General features: G+C 39.2%; 2 protein-coding genes across 2 annotated transcripts in view; one reads left to right on the top strand and one right to left on the bottom strand.

The window, feature by feature from the left end:
- Positions 1 to 4,431, top strand: part of LOC128357660 (immunoglobulin-like and fibronectin type III domain-containing protein 1) — a 44,477-nt gene extending 40,046 nt beyond the window's left edge. Inside the window, exons 25-28 of the mRNA XM_053318030.1 lie at positions 1,646 to 2,133; positions 2,645 to 2,711; positions 3,240 to 3,790; positions 3,940 to 4,431. Coding sequence (XP_053174005.1) covers positions 1,646 to 2,133; positions 2,645 to 2,711; positions 3,240 to 3,767 — 1,083 coding nt within the window. The 3' untranslated portion in view covers positions 3,768 to 3,790; positions 3,940 to 4,431. The remainder of the gene's footprint in view (positions 1 to 1,645; positions 2,134 to 2,644; positions 2,712 to 3,239; positions 3,791 to 3,939) is intronic.
- The window catches only part of LOC128357989 (serine/threonine-protein phosphatase 4 regulatory subunit 2-like), a 149,332-nt gene that overhangs the window by 43,212 nt on the left and 93,924 nt on the right, over positions 1 to 12,196 (bottom strand). The window lies entirely within an intron of this gene.

The raw sequence follows: 12,196 nt of genomic DNA, 5'->3' as shown, positions 1-12,196 counted from the left end.
GATTTAAAAATAAGTGTGATGATTGTCCCCCGTGAGAATATGATATGTCACCAGAGTGTACAGCCACCAACAGATGCCTCATCTAATGACCTCTATCATATTATAAATACACTAAAATTCTTATTTTTATGGGCTATTATTTTCACAAACACCTTCAAATAATAAGTAAAGGCCTCAGCACATGCTGCATGCTGGTAGTTGCAAGTTAGGAAAGAAGTGTAGGCCTCCTATCAGATTTCAAAAATGCCAAGACCCTCAGTGAGTAGCCACAAAAAGCTGCTCTTTCTAACAGCAGCAGTGTGGATGTTGACCTACAAATGCAGGGAGGGGGACAGTGACTTTATTAGTGAGTCAAACACAGAGAGTCTATTCACTGTCAAAAATCAGAGTCAAAAGTTCTCTCTGTGTGAAACCTATCAGTATTATAATACCAAACAAGAACATGCTGCCAGAGGATGCTGCCAAAATAATAATAAACAAGACAGTAATGTGCCAAAGCTAAATTTAGTCTTTTGATACTGAACACCAGTTCAGAGGTTGTTTACGGGCTGAAAGATTTTAGGAAAACACAAATTAATTATTGGTTCTTCTGGATTTCTGTAATGATAATTCAAATATATCTGAATATGAGTGTGGCCTTAGAGCTGAAACAACCAGCCAAAATATCAGTTAGATGATTGTCAGCAATTGAAGGGCAATTTCAGTAATGAAATTATTGCTTCAGCTGTTTTTTAAGCAAAAATGCCAAATGATTACTGATTGCAGCCTCTCAGATGTAGGAATTTGAAGCTTTTCTGTGTTGCCCATGATCGTAAACTTGGATTTTGGACTATTGATTAGACAAAGCAAGACATTTGTCACCATAGCCTAAAGAAATTATCAAGGACATTCTTCACTATGTTCTGATATTTTGTAAATGCAGCCCTAAAGTAGTTATATCCCTAGTTTTATGTTTGAACATGAATGAAGTGACCCTGTTATGTCACTGTTAACTGAAACTAATGGATGCTGTGTCACTCTATCTGTGATCCAACATCGAAGTTGCTGCAGGAAGCCCTGGGGAGATAAGCAACATTATTTGAAGCACTTATTCAAAACAAATCCACTCCTCAGTCCTTCCTTTCCTCCCGCAACTCTACTTTTCAAATTATGTTTAGGGAAGTCAGTATGGCAAGATCTTTGTGTGACATCAACTCTGCTAGCTCAGTCTTGTTTCTGAAATATTTCCGGTACAACCTCAAATGTACTTTTCATGACTCATAAATGTGCCTCTGCAAAGGTTTTACTTGTGCACCCTTGGTTGGCTTTGTGGCCTGTTTTCTGGCTCCTGATGAACATGAATTGGGGGAAGAAAACACTAATTTGTTTATGCAACTTCACTCCATTCCAGTTTTAAGTCTGTTGCATGTGTTAAATGAGTTTGCAACATAACAAGAATTTAAACAAACCAAAATGATTTTAAAAATGGCTGCTGCTTCAGCCCCTGACTGCAGCTTTAAGTGAGGCTGACTAATACAATATCTGTAATTGTTTTGGGGTGCACATGTACAGTGTTTAAGAAACTATCAAAACACCAGCCCAGTGACAATAATGGTCACTCCATGTTGCCAGCGTGGCTTAACATTACTCCTGTGTCTCGTTGCAGCTGCACATTTCCGAGAGTCTGGAGGCTCGCCTGAATGGCCTGGAGGAGTCTTATGCACTGGCGCAGAAACAGGTGGGCATGGCCATGGCCACAGCTGAGCAGCTCAAGACGTCTGACCTCCCCGCTCAGGTGCTGTCGCTCCACACTGAGATGAAAGCCCGCCTGGAAGAGATGCAGCAAGCCACAGTGTCTCTGGAGCAGCTGAGCCAGTTACAGACCATGCTGAAGGAGAAGAATGAGGAGTTTGAGGATGTCAGGCTTCAGGTGGAGAGCCTGGCGATCTTGAGTGCGGAACTGTCCCAGCAGGTTGAGGGCCTGACGGGTAGCCTGGGAGAAGCAGAATCGAGGCTGGAGGAGAGAGTTGGGCAGGTTGCCACTCTCAGTGCCACCCTGGAGGGACAAGCTGCTGAGGTGCTCAGCCTGAAGGAGCAGCTGAACAGCTATCAGGCTAACCTGGAGGCCAGCACGCTGGAGATGGCTACTGTCAGGTAAATTGTGGAAAAAGCAGCTGCTTTTGGTGCTATGGAGAAATAGCTCACCTCCTGTGACCCATAACGTTATGTTGACTTTGTCAAAGCCCTTCTGGCTGCCACTGTCTGCTTCTCTGTGTTACTCTAGGCCAGTGTTGGTAGGCCTCATATTCACATTGTGAGATTGTTCTCATCTGTATAAACATTTCTTTGTATTGATGATTTCTGGAGCTGAATGTTTGGCGTAAAATTTCTTTTGTATGTAAAATCTGCACTCTTTGAAGCTTATGTAAACATCATGGAACTGTGGTTCACAGGCCATTGTTGCCCATGTCAGACTCAAAGAAAGTTATAAAGGCACTGGCGCCTTATAACAATATTTTAACTGTGAAGATTTGGGCTTCATAGGGCACCCGGTTAACTATGTATCATATTTTATGACATGTCACATTTTGTGTCTTCACAATTAACGAGTGCAGAAAACATCTTTTGAAACCAAGATTTTCACTGAGGTTGTTCTGTGTTCCAGAGAGTTGCTTGAGAAAGAACAGTCCCAGAGGCTCCAGCAGGCTGGTGTGGAGGAGCAGCTCAATACGGTACGTCAGAGTCTGCAGGATCAGAACTCAGCATCCCATAGCCTGCACTCTGAACTCAGGGCTCAGCTGGAGAACATACAGAAGCAGGTTACCCAGGTATCCAACACGCAAGCTAATCTGATTCTTCTTCATTGAATTAACGATTTAAATGTGGGTCACAGATGTAAAACACTATGTATATAATAAAGCTCTCAGAATAAGCAGTAGTGTATGATTAGATTATACTTGAATTATAATGGCACGTACATGCCTTAACACACAAACTGTCAGCCCACATGATCCCTTTACTATTTTTGTTCACTATGTGCCCAGAGGGAACCGTAATGAGCTTTCCATCTTGTTAATTTGAATGAACTAATTGCCTGGCATAGTTCTTTAATGGATTCACATCTACACTTACATTCATGCCATATAGATCATGTTTTTAATCTCATCTCATGTACCAAGTCACCTGGATATCCTGATAGCAGAGCTGTAAATTATTTTGTGTTCAGACTACAATATACTGTATTGCTTTCCTTGTCTTAGCTGGTGGATGAAACTCAACCTTCTGCTGAGCCTGTGGAGACACAGGAAGAAACAGCTCCCGCTGCCGAAGAAGAGGCACCTGCAGCAACTGAAGAAGAGGCACTTGATGCAGCTGTAGAAGAAGAGGCAAGTGAAGTGGAGGCAGCTGCAGAAGACGAAGCTCCTGTTGAGCAGGAGGACTCTGCACCAGAAGAAATTGCTCCTGCAGAGGCAGTAGAGGCAGTAAAAGAGGATGAGACCGAGCAACATGAGTCACAGACGGAAGAAGAGGGACAAAATGTAGAAGAGGAGATGCCTCATGAGGAGACGCAGACAGCAGATGAAGAGGAGGCACCTGAAGAAGAGGAAGAGCAGGAAGAAGAAGAAGGAGTTGAGGAGGAGTCACCGGAGCAGGAGAAACTTAATGTAGAGGAAGAGGTATCGGAAGGGGAGGAAGATCAGCAGGATGTAGCAGCTGAAGACGAGAGCCATTTTGAAGAGGAGACAGAGCCATCTGAGTGGGAAGACGAAGATAGAGAGGAGCTTTAAGAAGATGATGAAGAAAGCTGGATGTGAGTGAGAATGTATCAAGAAAATAATCTATGATTAAATTACTGATATAAAAGTGTAATCAACTATTGTTTTAACTTTACTAGCTTACTAATATTGCCCATACTAACATATCCTTCCTAATAATTCTCTGTTTTGTTGTGTTTTACAGAATGCATGTCACCAGAAAGGGATTTTTTTCCACACCTGACAAACCCGCCAAGGAGAAGGGGAACTTTCTCAGGCTAAAGTCACAGTCTATAAATTGACAAATACAAGGACATTATTGATAGCTGTTGTTTGGGTGCAGTATTAGTAATGTGGTTGCTCTTTTGAAAGGCAGAGATATTCAGAAGAATTCACTCACTATGCTGGAGCTTAGGCTGAGTTAAAACCTGTACCTCAAAATATAAAAAGGCTGTGAAGTTAGGAAATGAGTATTTCAGGGTTTACCCATCAATAACAACCTCAAAAGCCTTAATCCAGAAAAAATGACTTGTCTTTCTATAGAGCATTTTCCACTTTTAAGAAGTCAACTTTTTTGTCAACATTAGATTCTGTACTTAAACTGGAAAACTTAAAAGCCAATGACATAACCTGTTTTATTAATGCACTTGAAGCCATAAGTGATGCCTATCTTGGTGATATTAAAGTTTGTTTCATTTTTTCACTGCCTGAGATATATTGTGAGATAATATTTTAGAATAGAAAACAAATGCAGGAAGTAATTTATTGTACCCTGGTTGTTTACACATCAAAAAACAGCCAATGAAAGAGCTAGAGGAAAAGTCTATTAAAAAAAAAAGAAGTAAAAACTCTTTTGATAAGAACAATTCCTGGATTTATTTAAAGTGTAGGACATGCTGTAGTTGATAGCATTTTTGTGGTTCATTACTTAAAAACTGGAGGATTACATGTTAAAGTTTGGTTCATTTTTGCACTTTTTTTTTTAACTGATTACAATTCCAGCCAAACAGAATACAGCTTTAGTATTGTAAGGTACAGTGGGATCTTAAAGCTTGAGCCCTCTACCAAGAATAGTTTACTTTCATCAACTGCTTTGCTTCCTTTTTTTTAAATTTAGGTATGCATTAATCCAAAATCAGACTTTGGAAAATCATTTTGTCTTTTTTGGGAGCCTTTTAATAAGAAACAGCAGATATGATCTATGCATTAACTTATAAGCTGTTGTTTATAGCTGTCAAAGGAGCTCAGTGAAGCACCTCAGGGACAAATTGTTTTCCAGATGGCCTAAAAACTCACAGTGCTGATGTGCAGCTAAATTTAGCATTTTTAGATCTGCAGTGATATGCAAACCAAGTCATTTTCATTCAAAACAGCACCAAACCTACCTAAGCAATCTACACTAAGGCTGCAACTAATGACTATTTTTGATTAATCTGCCAATTATTAATCATTTGGCATCATTAACATCACAAAACACTAATAATATGCCCATGCCTGTCGTCTAAAGTAATGTCATTTAATATCTTGCTGTCCAACCAGCTGTTGGAAACCACCAAATATCAATTTACTGTCATGTTAAGACAAGGAAAAGCAGCAAATATTCACATTTCACAACATTAGCAAATAGATTCTTTGAATTTTTCACTTTAAAAAGATTTTATAGGATCAGTTGATTTTCAATTAATCAACTAACCGATGCATCTCTAGACCACAGCAACTAAAGATCTATATGTTGAACGCAATCAGTCCAAAGACAACTGACAAACTGTAGCTATTGTCAGACCACATGTTAATGACAAAGTCTTAATGGAAGTGAAATTTCACTGCTGAACCTGAAAGTGTGGACTACAGATGAAGCAAAGTTTTAACAGGGAGCTTTTGTGAGGACATCAGGTCAACAATTTATAAGATCAGAGTCAAGCTTGAGTGGAAATACACAGGCTCAGCTGCATATCAGCAAAATAGAAGGGCTACTTTACACTACAGAATCATGACTTTTTAGGTTTTGCAGCAGGACTCTGATCCTAACATGGATGGAAGGGGCACCAGGATTGTTTGAGGTCTGAGGACAAGCAAGGAGTGGTGCTGTTCATGGCTTCTTCTCACCAGTCACCAGATCTAAAAAAAAAAAAAAAAAAAAAGAGCAAAACATACTCTCACATCACAAGACTGTCTCTCTGGGATGCTATGAAGACAACTACAATAATGTGAATCCTCAAATAATGCAAAAAAAGGTAAAATCACTGCTTTCTAGCTGTGATTGGGGCAGGCAATAGACATATCAAATATATTGTTATAAAATGATCTTGTTTTTAGGCAAATGTTTGTATATACATGTTGCACAACTCTGGAATAAGTTTCTGATAAGTGATTAAACAGCTTCTCAGTAGTATAGTAAGACTTTTGGGCACCACTATGCATTTTTAGTAAGACTTAACTTCACATTTACAAAATGCACTGTTTTTGCCATGGCATTGATTACTGCCGATATGACTTTTTTTCACCTTGTTTTTAAAATAAACCCTGGTTCTTTCAAGTTTGTATTCTCAATTCTGTGCTGTGTTGTGTCCCATTCAATATGGTCATGCAGAGTTAGTGTTTCATATTTCATTATCAGCGCATGCGGCTGGGTCTGATTAGCTATACGATCACCATAAGTAACCTCTTAAATATCTGTCCACATATGTCAGGTTTGATATTTCCCCATATTGTATAAATGAGCTTTTATTTGTCAAATAGTTTCAAAGTACCTGTTTATATTATCTTCAGCCTGATGTTCCCATGTTTATAATGAAATCAAGCTTAACAGTCAAATGAAGTATTTGGTTATCTGTGTTTGTTTTCACCAGAATTACATGTGCATTTATTATGTGCAAGGAATCAAACTTTCAGTCATTTTAATTGACATCATATGGCATCATCAACATTACAGAACAGTTAAAAAAATGCCCTTTGCAATTTCCTATAGGCCAAAGTGATGTCATCAAATGTCTTGTTGTCCAACCAGCAGGTGAAACCCCCAAAATATTCAATTTACTACCATGTTAAGAGAATCAATCATTGTTATTTAAATTTACGGTGTTGTGTTTAGATCCCATCATATATTCAGGATGCAGGTCAACAGATGAAAAATTGATTCATTTATTAAATCACTTTTTCAGTCGAATGCATTTTTTGGCAGCCAAAACTCAGAACGCAAATACTTTTTTCAAACATTTACATGAAATTTTTACAAAATTGGTAAAATTGAATGTTGTTGGGGGCACAACATACGTATCATTCAAACAAAAGATGTCACCCCTCATTTCTTTGTGTGACCCAGTAGGTCGATTATTTTTGTCGTGCATCTACCTGGTGTATGCTGGAGTAAGCCTAAGCCCCTCGACCTAGGTAAATGCATCAATGAATACATGAATACATAATTTGCTTCCTAAATTACATAATTATCCTTCAACACCGTCATCCCCTCCCAGTAAAAAGAATGAATCATTGTAACACACTGAGACATGGAGTTGATTCATATAATTTATTATGTAATCAAATAAATCCTTGAGTGCTATTAGCAGAGATGGGCTTGCTGCCCACATGTTCGACTGAACTGAAGTGTGCATAGACTTGCTTGCATCAGACTTTGGTAGACAGAAAGTCTAAATTGATTGTGTGTGCATCATCTAGATGAGCAGGAAGTCTCTCTCTCTTTCTCACCACCTCTCTCTCCCTCTCTCTCTCTCTCTCTGCACTCTAGCCTGTTCCGGTCATTTTGTACAGCCTCTCCCACTCTTCACTGCTGCAGTGCCTCAGTGTCTCAGGCTCTGACCCTCCACAGGGACCATGCAAGCATTTGTTCCCAGGTAAGTTTCAGAGTTTCACGAGCCATACTGTTCTATTCCTGGATTTTTATTTTACTAATTTGGAGCTATTGTGTTGGCAAAGCTCCATGTCCTCATGTAATTATGTTTAGTACAAGTGCTGTAGGCCTTATTAAACTGATGTAATGTGAGCTTGGAGGTTGTTACATTGGGGGCTGAAGATTAGTTTCTCTCCTTGGTCTCTTTGATTTGCTTCTCTTATGTACATTAGTCATTTTTTGGCTGAAGGCTATTATCCTTAGCAACTATCTGAACTGATTAATTATGAATGCATATTCATCATATAGTTTAAAGAGAGCATTATATATGGGGAGCAGGTTTTGTGCGCCAGTGTTTATGGATAAAATCTATTCTTCTTCTCATAATTGTAATTAGACAATAAATTGATGTGCAGCTGTAGTAGCTTTCACTTATTTTGTTGTTGATTTATTTCACTGCAATATTTTTCGTATCACTCTTTGGATCCATGCACAGTCATTGAGTCAGTAGTCGAAGCTCTGTACATTATATTCAGAAGAGTGTGCTGCTGAACCCGTTGACTCAGTCAGGATTCAGGGTGACTCCACAACTGAAAAATCAATACCAGTAAAAGCTTACAATAGAGTAGCAGAGGAGGGGCGGGCAGCTTGGGGTAAAACATGAGCCTCTCCACTGATGCTAGCTCAGCTCTTTCTGTATGTCTGTGAAGTCACCGCCGGAAATCTTGCTTACATCTTGAAGTCACAATGAAACAGCTGACAACATCTTTCGTTTCCTTATTCTGATATATTTCCTGTTGAGGTGGGATATTAGGGTGCAGGGAGAGGTTTTTCAAAAGCGTAAATCAGTGGGATGTTAAGCATCATGAGGCCGCAAATACAGATACACAGCAGGAAGGAAGTGGGAGACGTGACATTTTTTGCATTCATTATTGAGTAGCTAACAAAGTGAAAGCCTTTTACATTTCAGTACTTAATTTAATTTAATTAATTTGCTTCTGCCCACCAAGGTTGGATTAGTGACTGGTCAAAGTGGGTAACTGGTGGCTGAATTTATGCATGGTTGGAAAGGTGACTGTCTTGTCCTCTTTATATATGCTGCTCATACAAGAACAAAGAGTTCCTCGGTTAGCAATAAGCCACATCACTGCATCAGTGTCTGTCAGTTGCATTTTTATACATTTATTCATTGAAATAAGAGTAAGAATGGAAACTGCAAAACTACAATAAACTACAATATTAATTGTGGTGCTTCCTTTTTTTGTTGCCATGTCACAAAAAAAAGAACACATCATTTTCAGAACAAATTCACTGCAGATATGTCTCTTTAAGTTACAATATAGTCGCAACATATTTTCCTCTCATCCCTAAAATTATAATCTGGTTTTCTACTTGTTGTATGTCAAAAAAAAAGAATAGGCATAATTAGTTAATTAAATGTACTGTGAGACTGATTTTATCCTTTGCTGCTTTTTTGACACCTTTTTGGAGCATGTATGTTTACAACTGTGTTTAACTATAGGTAGGCAATATTTGGTTATGTTTCACTTGATGTCTTTGGTTACCCATAATGATTGATTGGATTTTATATTTTTGATTTTATAATTGTTGATTTGAGTTAACTGCCTTTTATGTGAAACACTTTCTAAGTCTTGAAAAGTGCTCTATAATTTAACATTACTATTATAATTGTTGTATATGTATGTACATCTTCGATAATGCAACTGATCAAAAACTGAGTATCATCTTGTCCTCTGTGTGCATTTCTCTGACTATGCCCTGCTGCACCCTTTTTACTTAAACTCTTTATGATTTACTTTGTATTGACTCAGGTCATATCTGACCCCAGTCAGAGATGAAGAGGCAGAGTCTCAGAGGAAAGCGAAGTCTCGTCATGCCAGACAGACTCGCAGGTCAACACAGGTAAATGACAAATGGCTCTCAGAAGTCGAGGTTTTACTGGGACGTGTGTTGACAGATATGAAGCTGTATGAATTTCCTGCAGGGTGTGACTTTGACAGACCTGAAAGAGGCTCAGAAGACCAACAACCTGTCTGCTCAAGACAGACAGATGGAGGAAGGAGGCACTCTAGATGACAGGTCCTGTCTCTGGAAAGGCTTGACGGATGACAGACGAGTCAATGCCAGCCTGACGGATTCCAGGGAACCGACTGAAATTAGCTCAAAATGGAGCAAAATGGATGAGGTTAGTAAAAAAAAAAAAAAAGTTTGCAAATATTAATTCAAAAATTAATTCACACTTTCTGGTCCAGAGAGGATTTATTTGTGACTTTAGGTATTGCTTGTGAGTTTTTAAAATCTGATTTTTTTTCTTCTGCATGTACAGCAGGGGAACATTGAACCCAGGTTAGAAACCGTGGCTGAATCTCCAATTACAAGCCTTTCATATTCGTCTATTACTGGATCCTGTGGCATGCCTTACTCCTCCAACACCAGCAACAACTCCTTCAGAGGTCAGAGATACATTGGATCTTTTTAAAGATAAGCTATTAACCTTAGGGATTTTTTTTTTATTGCACTCAGTGTCACAGTATCAAAAAACATTTATCTCCCAGACATACCTACATACATAAGAGGTGCACTTCTCCTGCACTGAAATAAAATAGGGGTGCTCTGCCTTTAAAACATGTCTCTTGTTCTTGTTATATGTTCTCTATGTTCAGGAAGAGCCCTCTAGAGTCACAAAACAACAAAATGAATCACCTCATATATTGGTCTCTTAGATTGATTTATTCCCAATTGTCTGGACATTGATTATGAATGAATTCATCTAAAAGACCAATACATGAGGTTATTCTTTTGTTTACTGCTTTCATACTTACCTATATCTACAGTCAAATTTAAAACAAATTTATTGTTAATTTTCAATAGTGATCAGTCGATAAACTGACATACTTACTTTACATGTACAGCTGGTGAGAGACAGTGGAGAGATGAAAATCAGAACCCTATTGAGGAGGCAGTACAGCTGAACTTTGCCACAAAACAGCAGCAAAGACGACGCTGCTGTGATGTCGAGGAATCAGACTACAACACTGCAGAGGTATGAGGAGAACTTTAATATACTTTTAATTTATTAGTAATCCTAGATAGCTTCAGTGAAAAAATAATTTGAGCAACCCCACTTTCCCGCTGTTTGCATTTGGTACCACTAGATGGAGCTAAAGGGCTTTACATTTTCTTTTGTTTGAGAAAAATGAATATTTACTAGTCACTTGATACAAACTACTTTCCGATACACTGAGAGTCCCTGAGAATAAGTTTCAATATTTTTATGGCATTCTGTGATTATCATCATCACCGTGAAAAGGATTTCCGAACATTTCCAAACATAGTTTCCAGATATCAGATACTTCTAGAGCTGAAAATATGCCACCAACAATAATTGAGTTGTCCTATTTGAATCAATATTAATTAGGGACATTGTTTCATATTTGCATGTTGTTGCTCTCTCACCCGAAAGCCAAGTATGCTTCAAAGGCAGCTCTGATCTCTGATGCAACATTTTGAGATGTACTGCAATCATAAATGTGAAACACACACACACACACACACACACGTGCACATAACACAAAATGCTGGTTTATATCTCATAGAAAGACATCCAGGAGACCCAAACCCCCCTGTTGCCCCCCTGCCCCTCCCCCCTCTAAGTCGCTTTGCTTCTTCACATCACATGGCTGAGGTGTCTTAGCATTCCATACCATATTGGGCAAAACCGAGACGCTCTCTGCTGAGTCTTAGCCTCGGATTCAGAGAGATTGCCTTCTTTTCTCTCTTTCACCCTCTTAACGGAAAGCTTCCTCCACCTCTGTGCTGCATGTGAAAACCCTGACCCTGAACCCAATGATTCCTCCTACTCGGTGCAACTCGAGCTTCGATGATGATATTGAATTCATTTGTGTTTCTAAAATGAAGATGTACTAAAAATAGATACCACAGTGAAGTTGGGAGGGGAGCAGAGAAATGATAAAGCGGTGAGGGATGACTTTTACAGAAGATTATGCACAGATTATGAATGTCCTGCGTGTGATACAGTATGAATGGAAAATGACTTCCCTGTGAGCTGACTTCAGGTCAGCAGATCAGCTGTCCCCCATGGCGGAATCTGAAACCGAAATCTGTTAGTAACATGAGAGTCTCTTACCATTACCGAGAGGACTATATCTGTCTGTGATAATCATACTGAGCAGCGAGGATTCATCAAAAGCATGACAGGCTGCCCATCACTGGACTCGACCTCCGCTTGACTCCATGATGATCTGAACAGATTTTCCACATTGCTGTTTCAGCAGCAGAGAGAAAGACAGGTGTCGAGTAAATCAGCAGACAGAGATAGAGCAAGAAAGAATACTTTTACAGTCAATATTTATACTGCCAGTCTGCCACTTTATACTGGATGGGATTAAGTAATTAGATCCTGATGGTCCTGCTCCCCCTGGCACATGTACTCTGGTGGCTGCATCTGTGGCTCATTATCAGTATTCCTGAAATGCATGAGAATAATATCTCATATGGAAAGTCCTGCAACTAAGGCTGGGGATCAGACAGGGGAAGCTCCAACCAACACCAGTGCCAGAGCAGTTCACTGCCA

The sequence above is a fragment of the Scomber japonicus genome, chromosome 4 (assembly GCF_027409825.1).
Source record: "Scomber japonicus isolate fScoJap1 chromosome 4, fScoJap1.pri, whole genome shotgun sequence".
In the NCBI taxonomy this organism is placed as follows: domain Eukaryota; kingdom Metazoa; phylum Chordata; class Actinopteri; order Scombriformes; family Scombridae; genus Scomber; species Scomber japonicus.
The sequence above is the reverse complement of the archived record's forward strand: the minus strand, read 5'-3'. Positions and strand labels throughout refer to the sequence as shown.